The sequence below is a fragment of the Sphaerodactylus townsendi genome, linkage group LG01, assembly GCF_021028975.2.
Source record: "Sphaerodactylus townsendi isolate TG3544 linkage group LG01, MPM_Stown_v2.3, whole genome shotgun sequence".
Lineage (NCBI taxonomy): Eukaryota > Metazoa > Chordata > Lepidosauria > Squamata > Sphaerodactylidae > Sphaerodactylus > Sphaerodactylus townsendi.
The window spans coordinates 76,716,615-76,733,089 of record NC_059425.1 but is presented as its reverse complement, the minus strand read 5'-3'; the positions used below and the strand labels follow the sequence as shown (position 1 = coordinate 76,733,089).

At 42.1% G+C, this 16,475-nt stretch overlaps 1 protein-coding gene across 1 annotated transcript in view; it reads left to right on the top strand.

Annotated features, from left to right (window-relative positions):
• Positions 1 to 16,475, top strand: part of FEZ2 (fasciculation and elongation protein zeta 2) — a 33,579-nt gene that overhangs the window by 4,555 nt on the left and 12,549 nt on the right. Inside the window, exon 3 of the mRNA XM_048484514.1 lies at positions 605 to 873. Within this exon, the coding sequence (XP_048340471.1) occupies positions 605 to 873 (269 nt within the window). The remainder of the gene's footprint in view (positions 1 to 604; positions 874 to 16,475) is intronic.

Below are 16,475 nucleotides of genomic sequence, written 5' to 3'. Positions count from 1 at the left end.
TGCAAGGTCCACTTCACAGAAAACCTGACTTTGGATGGCACCAGAGACCTCCTCCCATCCCTGGCAGGAGGGGACCGGCACAGCACAAGCAACCCGCTAGATGGTATGTGGTGGGCGGGGGGGGGGGAGCAGGGGAACGGATCATCAGTGACTAGCCCCCCCCCAAAAAAAAGCCCGGAGGAACAGCTCTGTTTTACAGGCCCTGCAGAACTGACAAAGGTCCTGCAGGGCTCTCATAGCTGGAGGAAGAGCGTTCCATCAGGCCAGGGCCAGGGCACTAAAAGCCCTGGCCCAAGTAGAGTCTAGTTGCATCATTGAGGGGCCGGGGACCACCAGCAGATTTTCCTCTGCAGAGCGCAGAGGCCAAGTAGGGACATAGTTGCTTGTGTCTTTCTTTCAGATGTATTTATCTTCTCTTGTCAAAAGTAACGTAAAGTGTGCTGTTTTCTTCATTCGACAAATAAGAGCTTATGCAGTTTAATAATCTAACAAATAAATATTGTAGGCATTTCTTGATCTCTTAAAAACAGCAGTACTGAAATTCCAATCAATTTAATTTTGATGGGCATTATTTTACACAGTGTTATTTCCTCTTTGAAAACAGGAGTAAATAAGCTGTCTGTGACTGAGTTAAATGATCTCTTAGAAGAGATTGAGACAGCCATCAAGGACTATTCTGAAGAACTAGTGCAGCAGTTGGCATTGCGAGATGAGCTGGAATTTGAGAAGGAAGTGAAGAACAGCTTCATATCAGTCCTTATTGAAGTACAAAACAAGCAAAGAGAACAAAAGGAAATGGCAAAGAAGAAGAAGAAGCTGAAAAATGGCAGTCCTCAGAATGGCAAACAAGAGAGAGGTCATATGCCTGGAACAGTAAGAATCTTCTGTCTATATATTTCTTTCGAATCTTAAGTCTAGGTAGTAACTTTCTATTTATATGTTACCCATTAAGGAAATATTAATAATCCTGAGTTACATTAAGGAAACACTAGCACAGACTCTAAAGGAGAATTGTGTTTAGATTCCCCATAATTAGACTCTTGAGATTTGTTTAAATTCCCCATAATTATTGCTGTCGTACTAATGTTTTTTTCCAGAGCTTCTGATGAGCAGTTTGTGGTATTTTCAAGATGTCATAGTCTACATATTTTTGGAGCAGATGTTGTCTCTATTAATAACTGTACCGCCTACTCTGTTCTAGTGAGGTCATACACAATCTTTCACCTGTATTGGTGACAGTTAGAAAATAAAGTATGATGATATGACTGTGGAATGTAAAGTTGTTTGGTGACTTTGAAAGGGTACATTACAATCTAGTTATACAATACAGTATCAGGGGCTCCTGTCCTAGTCCATTACCTGCAGAAGCACAACACACGCTTACTCACTTCTGCTGTCACTTAGTTCTGGGGTGCTATGATTGACTAAAATGTCTATGATTGACTAAAATGTCTTAACTGACAGGTGTTGTGGGTAAACGAAAGAATAGCTTAAAATCTCCCCCCTTGTTGTAATCACATGGGGGAAGCATCAGTGGTGAAGGTCAGTCCCCAAGAAGCCCTGCTAACATAACTTTCCCTTCCTGCTTCCTCTTGTGTTTTGAGGGAAGGAGTGGGGCTTGCAAACAGAGATACTGGCATGAACTCCCCCGCCTATACCTTCCTCATTGTGGCTTCTTTTCACCAATGGAGGATTTTTAAACCCACTGACCAAAGAGATTAAGACCCCTTCCACACATACAGAATAATGCACTTTCAATGCACTTCACAGCTGAATTTTATTGTGGGAATATCAAAATCCACTTGCAAACAATTGTGAAAGTGGATTAAAAGTGCATTATTCTGTATATGCGAAAGGGGCTTAGAAATTCACATTCTTCTTACCTCTGGTCAGTGTTCTTGTATCTGTTGCTATTTGAATGGGTGGGAAATGAGAGTGGTTTGGCTGTTATACTGCATGCTATGAGAACTGGTTCAAAGCTGAAATATCACGGCACATCATTTTTTTAATCTTACAGTTTTTATTACTGACTTCTGTAATCTTCTTTGATTTTCCTAAGTTGCAATCAAAATATTTTGTTGGTTATTGCAGTTCTTCTGTCAGAAATGTAACTGACTACTTCCATAGTAGTAGACAGATTTAATTTTGAGGTATCTGTTTTATGCATTGCCTAACGTGTTCAGAAACTGTAGCTATGCTATGGCTTTTAAGAACATAAGAAAGAGCCTGCTGGATCAGACCAGAGTCCATCTAGTCCAGCACTCTGCTACTCAGTGTGGCCCATCAGATTCCTTTAGGAGCTCACATGCGGGATGTGAAAGCAATGGCCTTCTGCTGCTTCTGCTCCCAAGTACCTGGTCTGCTAAGGCATTTGCAATCTGAGATCAAGGAGGATCAAGATTGGTAGCCATAGATCGACTTTTCCTCCATAAATCTGTCCAAGCCCCTTTTAAAGCTATCCAGGTTAGTGGCCATCACTAGGGTTGGAGATTCGGACAGTCCGAATCTGGATTTTTACCGAATCTGCACTGATTCGGACAGATTCGGATGAGCAAAGTCCGAATCTGAGCTGTCCGAATCCTATCAGATCCGAATCCATGGGATTCGGATCACCAGCCGAATTGCGTTTTTATTTTTTGGTGTTTTTTTACGTTTCGGCCTGCAGGGGGTGCATTTTTAAACATATCTGCACCAAAATTTCAGAGTATCATCAGGAAACTGTCCTGATGATACCCTCCAAGTTTGGTGCAGTTTGGTTTAGGGGGGCCAAAGTTATGGACCCCCAAAAGAGGTGTCCCTATCCCCCATTCTTTCCAATGGGAACTAAGGAGATGAGGGCTACCCTTTTGAGGGCCCATAACCTTGGCCCCCCTGACCCAAACTGCACCAAACTTGGAGGGTATCATCAGGACAGTCTCCTGATGATACCCTGAAATATTGGTACCGATACATCTACAAATGAGCCCCCTGCAGGCACCCCCAGAAATTTGCACAAGATTCTTTGTTCTGCAGTGATTTAGCTGCATTGCTATCAATGGTGAATTTCTGATAGAGGGCTGTGGAGTGCACATTTTTCATGGTAAACCCACAAAACTTTCAGGGTATCTTCAGGAGAGTCTCTGGATGACATCATCCAGGTTTGGGGAACTTTGCTTCAGGGGGCAGTGGGAGATGGACCCTACCCTTTTTGGTCCCATAGAATTAAACCCCCTGAAGCAAAATTCCCCAAACCTGGATGCTGTCATCCAGAGACTCTCCTGAAGATACCCTGAAAGTTTTGTGACCATACCTTCAGAAATGTGCATCTTACAGCCCTCTACCAGAAATTCCCCATTGACAGCAATACAGCTAAGTCACTGCAGAACAAAGAATCTTGGGCAAATTTCTGGGGGTGCCTGCAGGGGACGCATTTTGAGATGTATTGGCACCAAATTATCAGGGTATCAACAGGTGACTGTCCTGAATGATGCCCACCAAGTTTGGTGCAGTTTGGTTCAGGTATGGACCCTCAAAAGGGGTGCAACTATCCCCCATTGTTTCCAATGGGAGCTGATAGGGGATGGGGGCTACACCTTTGAGAGTCCATAACTTTGGCTCCCCTGAACCAAAGTGCACCAAACTTTGGAGGTATCATCAGGACAGTATCCTGATGATACCCTGAAAGTTTGGTGTCACTAGCTTTAAAAATGCTGGTTTGCATGTTTCACTGCTCACTCACTCCAGCAGGCTTCATGTGCAGGAGCGGTGAAACAAGCAAACCGGACTTTTTAAAGCTAGTGGCACCAAATTTCAGGGTATCATCAGGAGACTGTCCTGATGACACCCCATAAGTTTGGTGCAGTTTAGTTCAGGGGAGCCAAAGTTATGGACTCTCAAAGGTGTAGCCCCCATCCCCTATCAGCTCCCATTGGAAACAATGGGGGATAGCTGCACCCCTTTTGAGGGTCCATACCTGAACCAAACTGCACCAAACTTGGTGGGCATCATCAGGACAGTCACCTGTTGATACCCTGATAATTTGGTGCCGATATGTCTAAAAATGCGCCCCTGCAGGCATCCCCAAAAATTTGCCCAAGATTCTTTTTTCTGCAGTGACTTCTGCATTGCTGTCAATGGGGAATTTCTGGTGGAGGGCTGTGGGGTGCACATTTATCAAGGTACAGTCACAAAACGTTCAGGGTATCTTCAGGAGAGTCTCTGGATGACACCATCCAGGTTTGAGGAACTTTGCTTATGGGGGCAGTGGGAGATGGACCCTACCCATAACATTGAACCCCTTGAAGCAACAGTCACCAAACCTGGATGGTGTCATGAAGAGACTCTCCTGAAGACACCCTGAACGTTGTATGGGTTTACCATGAGAAATGTGCACTCCACACACCTCCCACAGAAATTTCCCATTGGCTGCAATGGAGCCAGCCAGCCACTACAGAGCACAGAATCTGGGGAAATTTCTTTGGGTGACTGTGAGGGGCGAGGCTTTAGAGCTACTGTCACCAAAATTTCAGGGTATCATACAAGTACTTTGCTTATGACACTCCCCAAGTTTGGTGAAGTTCGGTTCAGGGGTCCAAAGCTATGGACCTTCAAAAGTGTAGCCCCCATCTCCTGTTATCTTCCATTGGAAACAATGGGGGATGGGACACCCCTTTTGAGGGTCAATAACTTTGCCCCCCCTGAACCAAACTTCATTAAATTTGGGGAGAATCATCAGGACAGTCTCCAGATGATATCCTGAAAGTTTAGTGCCGCTAGCTTTAAAAATGCGCATCCTGCAGGCCAAAACGTGTAAAAACACCAAAAATTCAAAAAAATAATAAAACGGACCCGAATTTTTCGGATTTACCCGAATTTTCGGGCATATCCGAAACGGCTGTGATTCGGATTCGGGCATACAAATCATTTTATGCCCCTAAATACCCAAATCCGAATTTTACCGAATTTTTTTAGTATTGACCAACCCTAGCCATCACCACCTCCTGTGGCAGTATATTCCAAACACCGATCACGCGTTGCGTGAAGAAATGTTTCCTTTTATTAGTCCTAATTCTTCTCTCCAGCATTTTCAATGAATGCCCCCTGGTTCTAGTATTGTAAGAAAGAGAGAAAAAATTTCTCCCTGTCGACATTTTCTACCCCATGCATAATTTTTTAGACTTCAATCATATCCCCCCTCAGACGTCTCCTCTCCAAACTAAAGAGTCCCAAACACTGCAGCCTCTCCTCATAAGAAGAGGAAGAAGGAGGAGGAGTAGTTTGGATTTACAGTAGAACCTTGGATTTCGCCGATAATCCGTCCGGCGATTATAGGCGAAATCCGAAATTGGCAATTTCCGAAACTGTAACAAATTGTGTAAATTGCGTAATTTATGCTATTTATGTCGGTGAAATCCGAGACTACCGGCAAAATCCGAGACATTCTAACGGGCAGTGGCGACTGGCAAAAACTGAAATCAGTGATTTCCGAAGGTGCTGATTTCCGAGGTTCCGCTGTATATCCCCCCATTCTCTCCTGTAAGGAGACTCAAAGGGGCTTACAATCTCCTTGCCTTTCCCCCCTCAAAACAAACACTCTGTGAGGTGGGTGGGGCTGAGAGAGCTCCAAAAAGCTGTGACTAGCCCAGGGTCACCCAGCTGGCATGTATGGGAGTGCACTGGCTAATCTGAATTCCCCAGATAAGTCTCCACAGCTCAAGCAGCTGAGCGGGGAATCAAACCCGGTTCCTCCAGATTAGAATGCACGTGCTCTTAACCACTATGCCACTGCTGCTCCAGTCCCTCAATAATCCTCGTTGCCCTTCTCTGCACTTTTTCTATCTCTTTGATATCATTTTTGAGATGTGGCGACCAGAACTGAACACAGTACTCCAAGTGCGGTCGCACTACTGTATGACAATCTTTGCAGTTTTATTATCAATTCCTTTCCTAATGATCCCCAGCATAGAGTTTGCCTTTTTCACAGCTGCCATGCATTGAGTTAACATTCCCATATCAACTAAGACACCCAAATCCCTTTCCTGGTCTGTGACTGATAGCACTGACCCCTGTAGCGTGTATGTGAAGTTTGGATTTTTTGCCCCTATGTGCATCACTTTACATTTTGCTACATTGAACTGCATTTGCCACTTCTTAGCCCACTCACCTAATTTATCAAGGTCTGCTTGGAGCTCTTCGCAATCCTTTGCAGTTCCCACCACCCTACATAATTTGGTATCATCCGCAAACTTGGTCACCACGCTACCCACCCCTACTTCCAGGTCATTTATGAATAGGTCAAAGAGCACTGGTCCCAAAATGGATCCTTGGGGGACACCACTCCCTACATCTCTCTATTGTGAGAACTTCCCATTTACACCCATCCTTTGCTTCCTGTTTCTCAACCAGTTTTTAATCCATAGGAGGACTTCCCCTCTTATTCCTTTATTTTTTTTTAATGATGGCTTTTAAAAGTCAATGATGCCACTAAATATTGGAGGGCTAAAATTACAGTAAACTATGGGCTGCGTGGAGATCTAGATTGTTTTAACAATTGTCTTCTGGCAGATGCAATGTCATTCCAAAGGCAAAGTCAGCACTGGGCACTGAATGGGAAACTGAGGGCTTGAGTTCTAATCCATACTGCCATCTACCGTGCCAGTATCTTGATTGGGGGAACCTGCCCCCAATACTTTGTTACACTGTAGTCAAAGTATGAAATTCCATTCTATTCCTAGGCTTTTTTGTCCCTTTGACTTCCACAATTGCACCATGGAAGAGTTTTCAATCTCTAATGTGTCATACAAGGAAAAAATTCAGCAAATATGAATATTCCTAAACAGAATAGAAAAGGTGAATCTGGTAAAATGTACTCTTCAATGCAACTCATCCAAGTTCCTGAGTCTCAGTCCCATAATATTCCAGCTTCCTTTGCTTGGCTATGTCTTTCTTGCCATGAGTTCACAGGCCATCTTTCAGTTAGACCCTGTCTTCTACCACCACACTATTTAATCACTTCAGCCATATGCTCATCCGATCCACAGTTTCCTTCTACTGCTTTCCTCATATATGTTCTCAAGTTCTGCCCTATTTCATTAGCTTTCCTTTCCTCGACTCCTGTGTTTCTTGCCTTCCATTCTCAGATATCTGCCTCTTTTTCTTGCATAGCAGCCACTAGACCCTCAGATTTGCCAGTGAGTCATCCACCTACAAAAACACCTAGAGTCAATTTTTATTGTATTTATTCCTATTGTAAATTGCCCTGAGCCAATTTGGGAGGGCCGATTAAGAAATTTGATAAATAAATAGAGGGTTTCTAGGTAAACAGCAGCATCTAGATGCAGAAAGACTTTTCAGAATCAGAAAGGGCTTATTGCAACACGTTCTCTTCCCCTGACCCCCAATGCCAGACAGTTGTTTGAACAAGAGATATACTGGCACAGATTCTAGTATAATGCGTGTCCCCCACCCTGCTTAAAAAGTTTAGATTTTTTTCCCCACAGGGATCCCAAAAGCCAGAAAGAATTCCACTCTTAATAGATGGTTGCAGGTGGGTAACCATGTTTCTCTGCTGTAAAAGAACGAGATTTGAGTCTTGTAGCACCTTGGGGATAGGATGGTATAAAAATCTAATAAATAAATATAAAAAATTTCCAGACTTTTGAGAATGTGATGATGGGAGCTTTGACTCTTGTAGCTACACTCTGGAAATCTACTGGACTTGACTCACGAAGCAAAATTATACTGTATATTAAATTACTGTTCACGGTTGAATAATTAAGAATACCCATGTAAAAGCATGCTGAAGGGCACTTTAAAAGGATGGCAATATGTTCATCTGACCAAAAAGTAAGCTTGCAGTCAGACCCCCTCATCCTTTGCAGTGATGGCTTTATTTTAAATAATTTCTACTTATAATTTCTGTTCATGATGTAAAGAAGTTCCAGGATTCAGAGCCAAATGGCCAGCATCTGGTTTCAGGGGACAACGTGTTGGATACAGCAATAAAGATGGAAAGGTCCCAATGGCACTGAGCCATTGGACCTTTGGAGGGTAGGACATTTATAGGGTGAAAAACCACCTCTGGGGGGTGTCAGACAACCCTTGGGGATTCAGGAGGGCTTGACGTTTGGTGACTAGATTTAGGATGTGCAAGATGGAAATTAAGAGGAGAAGGGTGATTAGGAGTAATGAGATAGACATTAAGTGAATGAGGGTAGCAGGGGATTGTCCAGGTAGTTGATGAAATTACAGTAGAGAGACAATAGAATGCAAACTAAGGTGGTCAGGAGAAGTTAGTCATAGAAGGGAGTATCTGGGTTAAGACAATCAGGGGAGGTAATGCAGTCAGGGGTTCTTCTGTCGCTGGAATAGTGTCAGGCCTCACCATTCTCAGCCTGGCAAATAGCACATCTGCCTCAAGGCCACAGCTGTCTGAGCTATTATAATTGCTCGAGGCTAAGGAGGTCTCCTCCTGCTTGCATGCAACTAGTCAATAAAGCTTAACCGTCCACTCTTATCTGTCTTCCTCCAAAGGAGTGAACCGCCTGTCCTTAAACAATGTCTCCGTTCACACCATTGTTTGTTATACTGATATTATGGAAATGCAAGAGTGGGGGGATTTTGGGGTGAGCCATGTTGCAATTTATAGGAGTCAGAGAGCCAAACTTCAGTTTTGGCTATATGGGCCTTGGGCTGACATGGTTCCAATAAAGCTCTTGAAATCTTCACGAGTCTCGTTTGTTGACTGGAGTACCAGACCCTTACAAATAGACATGGAGATGAGCTCCCATCCTGTAGGGCTGCTGTATTGTGCTGAGGATACACCCTTCCATGGGTGTAGAGCTGAGAACATGCTGTTATGGCAAGCAGGCTGAGAGCATGAGAGAACAAAGAAGTTTTCTAGTTTGTAGGTAGACCTGGCCATTGCCAGAGAACGGGTTCCCCATCTCTGCAAGGTCAGCATCACCCTTTAGGCTGGCAAGCGGGCAGGAAAACTTGGGAACAAGCACTCCCGCCCCCTCCCCCCCGGTGCCAGGGTGGTATGGTAACACAGCTGTGTATTGAGGGGTTTGTTAATTACATAGGCATCTGCTGTTGACACAACCCCAGTCTTTTCTCTGTTGCTGCTGGAATACATTTGGGAGAGAAAAGCAGCACCTCTGTGCAGGCACCACTTGTATCGGATGTGGTTTGCCTTATACATTATACTCAGGTACAGATATCTATGTGCCAAATGTAAGCCTAAGAATTAGGGATGTATATTTGCATACCTTACCAAACACATTGTGGAACCAACAGTCCTAAGGATCAAAAGCCAGAGGCTAAAAACTATTCCAGTATCCAAAATGTGTTGTTTCCGCTTTCAGAGCTGAGTATATCAGCAGTTTTACAGTGGATCTTGTCTGACAGTACTTGCATATACACATCCTCTGCTTGAGCAGCGTTAGGAACATTTATGCTTGTGGAGGATCCTTTTTGAGTGCAGTATATACACTCTAATGTGTTTTTATCCCAACCTACTTTCAAGGACCTCCTTGCTGTCTATGTAATCCTCCCCTTGCCATCTTGACTTCACAACATCTCTGTGGCAGTTTAGGCCAACAGGGAGTGGCTGACCCAAGATCACCCAGATTCCAGGTTGTGTGGGGAATAGAATTCAGGTCTCTTAGATCCTAATATAATAATATAGCCTGCTTTTACATCTTACAAGGGGGGAACAAAATCTAAAATGACAGTGGCTGCAGGTTGTATCTGCCATGACCATAATGTGTAGTTTTGTCCTAAGAGAAAAGAGATTTGTCTTTGTGATATAATATATTTATTTTATTTATTTATTTATTAAACTTTTATACCGCCCCATCCTCTAGGGGCTCAATATAGACAAATTGAACATAGATTGTATAGCTGGTAGGTCAGAGTTTGCTGGGAGTGTATGTCAAATGATGGATGTGCAGGTTGTAAATGTTTTCAGAAGATTAAAACAGGACAAGGTTAATCAACAATTTAGGGTCTGTAAAGATCAAGACATGGAAGTACCAAAGCCTTGTAAGTCATGCCGTTAAGAATGGAGCTACAAGGGACACAGTGCTGCTAATGAAAATAGCAGCCCTATATTAAGTCTTCCCCATCCCCCAAAAGTCCAGTACAACTAACCTCATATTCTGACATCATTATGCACATATTCTCCACATTCTGCATCTAGTGTTGTGAAGAAGTGAGGAAATAAACATCTTGCTAACATCTGGACACTGCCTGAGTTGAATTAGGTATTGTTCAGTAGCAGCCTCCCTTTTCATAATTCTACCCTCAGGTGACAGTGTGTAAGAGAGCAAAAGGGCATTCAGCAGCATGCCAAATGTTTTGATGTCTTTTAAAATATTGTTAAGGGTTGGGTCCAGCCTAACATTCCCAAAAGTGCAAAGATTTACATCTGAAGAATTAATTTTCCCTGGTTCTTCCTTCTGTGGCACCCTTCAAAGTCCTGCAAAATTCTGCAGAAAAGGAGACCCACAGGATTGGGGGACATATTGTGCTCCTGCAGGAATATCATGCTCCATGAGTAGAAACATCTAGTTTGGATCCAAGTCTGTGTATTTACAAGGTTTAATGTCTTAAAGGGTATTGATTCGTTAAGATGTGTCTGTATTACAACATGTTATAAGTTCATATGATTTCAACACAAAATACTTTGATGGTAACCCTGAGTTCATGAACTTACTCTAATTATCCTGCCTAAAATCTGCATATTGCTTTTTGCTTAGGAACAAGAATATTTTCTTAAGCTGTAGTTGCATCACTCTAACAGCTTGTCTCTGCCATTTGCCTCGCTTGCATCCTCAGAAAATCCTAATAGCTTTCAAATTTTTTCTCTGTCCCCCCCTTCTTTTCTGCCATTTTCTTGCTCCCTATAGCGCTTCAGCGTGGAAGGAATCTCAAATGTCATTCAGAATGGCTTCCGTCAAACGTTCGGAAACTCAGGTGGAGAAAAACAGGTGCTGGGCTATCTGCTAACTATTTTCTCATGCTGTCCTTTCTGTCTTTGTATCAATAAAAGCCTTAAAAGTGCAGACTTGTAGGGTTTTCAGATCTCGATATACTTACACATAACTTCCTTGCCTTCAAGGCTGTGATGTGTTTGCAGAAATTCTCATACTCTGTATTTAAAGTTCAGGCAAGCCTTGATATGCAGAGGGGGAAAAATGAGCAGTTTTCCCCAAGGGTTCATTTAACTTCTCAAAATAATATACAGGCATCGGCATAATGCATACTTGGAAAGAAAAGCATGCATAAGAAAGCGGCAGCAGAAGGTCATGCTTTATATATTTCACTTCAATATATATTTCACTTCAAGAAAGTAGAGATATACAAAAATAGCTCACACTAAATCTAGCATCTTCCATAATGCTAAAAATACTGTTGTCGTTGCAAATCCATAATAAAGACAAGGGATAGTCCTTTTTGTTTGTTATGGATTCTAAAACACAAATTTACCTCCCCTTATACTGGATTATCCGGGGGCAGAGGGTGTTGAATTTTTAAGCAGCTAGCTTGAGTGTTGTACATAATCCGCATATAATGCTTGTAAAGTATATTACAGAAAGGATACTTTACAAAGGTTAACTGCTGATGCTAAATGTTGTGACTGGTGGCTTTTACAGCTTTTTTCCAGGAGATTTGTTACTACGTAACAGCTGAATTTTTTACATTCTGTTATTACATGTGGTAATATAGTTTTGGACAGTGTATAGTAGTAAAGAGCAAAACCTGGTACTTCATGGTAGTAGTACAAAAGTCCTGGTGTTAATTCTATTTTTGTATATATGTGTTTTTGACCGGCACTTACATTCAGATATGTATTGATCTGACTTATACCTGGTTGTGTACAGACTGAGGTGGAACCTGTATTTACATCCTTGCATACTTATAGGTGTTACCAGTATATATAGCCCAGGGCTAGGGAACCTGCGGCTCTCCAGATGTTCAGGAACTACAATTCCCATCAGCCCCTACCAGCATGGCCAATTGGCCATGCTGACAGAGGCTGATGGGAATTGTAGTTCCTGAACATCTGGAGAGCCGCAGGTTCCCTAGCCCTGATATAGCCTATTTCATCATTTGGGATTGTACCATAGTAAATAAGTCACTGCTTGTCCTAGCAGCATGAATAGCCTAAGTAATAATGAATAACCATAGCAGATCATTGTTGATACCGTAAGGAACAAGGGAGGGAAGATCTTCTTTGTCCAGTGCTAGAAGTGGACATACCTAAAGTGTGAAAAGCATGCTGTCAAGGTACTAAGTGGTTTCTGGCCTCTAGAAAACCAGGAGCACAAAAGAGTATTAGCTGAGTCCAGATAAGGCCTATGGAACTCAGAAAAATAAGTTGAGGAATGTCCTGGGCTACAAAGCCTGCTGTTCCTTTGTCCTCTGGAGCCCAGTTTCAAGTGGACACAGCTAATGGCGGTCTAGTGAGCCATGCCTGTGTATACAGATCATCTGTATGTGCATCAGTTGACATTCTATTCAGGCCCAGCCTAAACAATGCTTGCCATATACCATACCTGGTTGATGATGTTTTGGTGATCATCAGAATTTGCCATGAGTGTTGATAATTGTAAATGATAAACTTTTTGTGATAAGAATTTTTAAAAAAATCTATCATGGTGGATGCCCAAATTAGAACACTATAGTTGTAAGATGCTAAAACTCATATCCACATCATCTTCCATGATGTAATAGAAATGTTCATAATGATACAGGCACTCTCATCACTGGAATTTTTGAGATGGATTACGGAGGTGGTAAGCTAACAACATGCCAAATGCATGTATGCTTTAAAAATAAATCTGTGTTTTGGAAACAGAAAGCCCTCCCTGCCCCATCACCACCATTCCAACATAAGTGTGTAATTTTGACCAGGCCTCAGTGTATGTAAATTAGGTCCTTCAGTCTCTGTTATGGAAGAACTGGGACTTCCTATGCCAGTGAGGATCTCTGAACAGGAGCTAAAGTCTGTGCCTATCAAATGCAAGTGGCTACTGCTCAGCAGAATTTCCTTTCATGAATGCTTTCCCCATTTTTTAAAATAGTGTTTTAAGAAAGGAACACTTGGTTCATTCATTAATTCAAGATCACAGCTATCTTATTTAATAGACATCTGTAGGACTGGGGGGGTGTCCATTGTGCCTGACACTCTGGCTCTACAGCAGATTGAACTGCCTGTGTGGCAGCATGGTGTGGTGTTTAAGAGCAGTGGACTCCAATCTGGAGAACCAGGTTTGATGCCCCACTTCTTCACATGAAGCCTGCTGGGTGACTCTGGGCTAGTCACAGTTCTCTCAGAACTCTCTCAGTCCCACCTACCTCACAAGATATCTGTAGGGTGTATAAACACCAACTCCTCTTCTCTTGTTGCTTAGGCAGCAGATTGTGATATTCCATTCAATGACAGCAAACCAGATATTATTTAGTTTAATGTATTTTAGCCCAAATAGGATCTACTGTTAATTAGAAAAGTGATTTCTTTGAGAAATTCCTCCGTTTGTATATTAATTTTTAAGTCCATAATGAATAATGATTTTTTTCCATTTTATGATTTCCTTTGAGCTTGAGATCTTTGTAGTGCAGTGATAGATTTGAGGTGATACAAAAATAAACAAATGCCAACACTAAAATATTGGCACAAGACTAACAGAAAAATGACATTCAAATGAAAGCATTCCCATTTACAATTTAGTCGATTTGAAATCTATTTAACAAAATTGTCAGAAGCTGTATCTCAAGTATGGTGCACAAACCTCAAGGAAACATGAATATATTAAAAGTAATGATGATTAGTCCTGGGTTAATTACCCTGGAGTTAATAGTGTTACCTGAAAAATCATACTATACTCTTTATATTTTATACATACAGAGATTATGTGCAATAACAAAAGACCACAGGGGAAAAAATTCTAAATGCAAGTCACTGCTTAAATTAAATTTTCAGCAGTACAGTCAGCAGCGGTAACTTCAAAGAAACAGCTACTGTATATACTGGCGTATAAGACTACTTTTGAACCCTGGGAAATCATCTGTAAAGTCTGGGGTCGTCTTATACGCCGGGTACTCTTATATGGCGAATATATCCCAAACTCTGGAAATTTTAACTGGAAAAGTGGGGGGGTCGTCTTATACTCCCAGTCGTCTTATACGCCGGTATATACGGTAGCTCCATGAATGATTCTACAACCAAATATTCTAAGTGAATGGAAAACTGGGTTGCCGTGTAAGGGTAGGCATTGTGAGGTTCCTAGTGCGCCACTAAAATTGATACTCATTCAGTGGCTCAGGAGCCACCTGAACAAATTGTAATTAATTAAAATAAAAAATTGTTAAAATAGATTCTAGAAAGAAATGGGGATAATTTCATCATTATTATTATGATAATTTCATCATCATTATTGTTGGCCTAATATAAAGCAGCTTTATTTTTAAAACATAGCACAACTTGCCCATTATGATTATATCAAGGTTGTAGAAATGGCAGGGCAGAGGTACAGTTATAGGGCAAATGGGATTCAGGCAAAAATCTGAGTTTTCTCAGAGTCAGATTACTCCCCCCACCCTCACAAATCAAACGAAGTTTTTTTTGCACCAGGTCATCTCAAAGTCACCATCACATTATGGAACATGCCCCAACTCACAAATCTGTGTAAAATATTATTTTAAACAGATCCTCATTAATTCATATGACTTTTGAATTGAAATGAAATGAAACCATCATGAAACTATAGAACAGGTCTACAGGCAGGACCAAAACAATAACGCATCCCATGCTCTGTGGCGACACAGTGGCGTAAAAACCTGCTTGAAAAACATGGATCCTCGTGGATCCTCATGATTTTTCCACTTGGTCACCCAAAAATCACCTGCCCATCACAGCTGATACCCCTGGACACAATCATCCTGCATCCCATGCTCCATGGCACCACAGTGGCCAATGGTAAAAATATGGCTAAAATGCAAACAGAACTCTGATCCATTCTTGGGTACTTGGTAACCCTGCAGAGTCGCAAAAGCACATCACAGCTCATGCCTCTGGCCACATGTCTGAGCACAATGATCACACATCCCATGCTCTGTGGCACCGCAGTGGCATAAAAACCTACTTGGAAAACATGGATCCTCTGGATCCTTATGATTTTTGCTCTAAGTCCCTCCCACCACATCAGCATCAAATCATAGCCCGAGCCCCTGGCCATATGTCTGAACACAACAATCATGCATCCCACACTCCTTATGCCTACAAAGTGGCGTTAAAAAACCTGCTTTTGAAAATACATTGCTATGGGATTCCTTGTGGGATCCTCATGATTTTCGCACTAAGCCCCCCTCCCCCCCAATCAGCATCAAATCATAGCCCAAGATCCTGGCAACATGTCTGAACACAACAACCATGCATCCCATGCTCCTTGGTGACACAGTGGCGCAAAAATCTGCTTGGAAAACATGGATCCTCATGGATACTTATGATTTTTGCACGAAGTCACCCGAAAATCACCACCTCTCAGTCTCTTTTCATGATAGGTCATATTAACTTTTATTTTTGTTAGTGTTTAAATATTGTAAGCTGTTTTTGGCAAGGGAGCACAAAACATTTCTAAATAAATAAAATATGAAGTTGAACTGAGGGAAGCTGAGTTGTCAAAAACTGAAGTGCACCATAGCAGAAATAAAAAGTATGTAATTGCTTGCATTCTTCCTCAAACACATAGAAAGTATCCAAAGTTATATGCCATTAAAGGTGAAAATGAAAGTATCCAAAGATAAGCTCAGCATTTTGATATTTCATAGTCCTAGCAATTGGAACAAAATAAATTAGCTCCTTCCTTTTGCTGCACCTTTTAAACAGATTATATATTGTGCTGCACCTTTAAACTGCTGGTTAAAATTGCTCGCTACATTTCTTGGCACTCTTTTATCACTTTATTGTTCACTATTGATTTTCATAGTTCCTAAGAGGAAGACCCAACATGAGATGGATTGACTCTCCGTCTCTTTAAAAAAAAGGAACTGTTCTTCAACACTACTGTGAGGCAGGTTAGCCACAGAATGGAGTTTGGATTTCACCCCAGATTTTCCCAGTTCAAAATCCTGTCTCCATCCTACTTGAACCCCCAAAGCTGACAGTCTTTGCTGACAAAATCTTTTCGAGAGCTACAAGACTACCAAGAAGAAAAGGAACTTGATAGGCTTGGAAAGCTTTGCCATTTGACATGGACAGGCTCTTTTGAAAAGGGAAGGGGAAGACTTAAACGCAGAGCCTCAGCAAAGACTTCTTCTTAAAACATTGAGACATGCAGGGGGAAAGTTAGAAAAAGGGGGGATGGGAAAGGCTCACCAAGGCTCTCCAAGGTCCAAGTTGATCAATGGAGCGGGGCGGGGAAGTTGGGGGCTCAGAGGAAGTGCTTCCTTCTAGCACAATCCCTGCAAAAGCAGGAGGTGGAGGCTGGGGA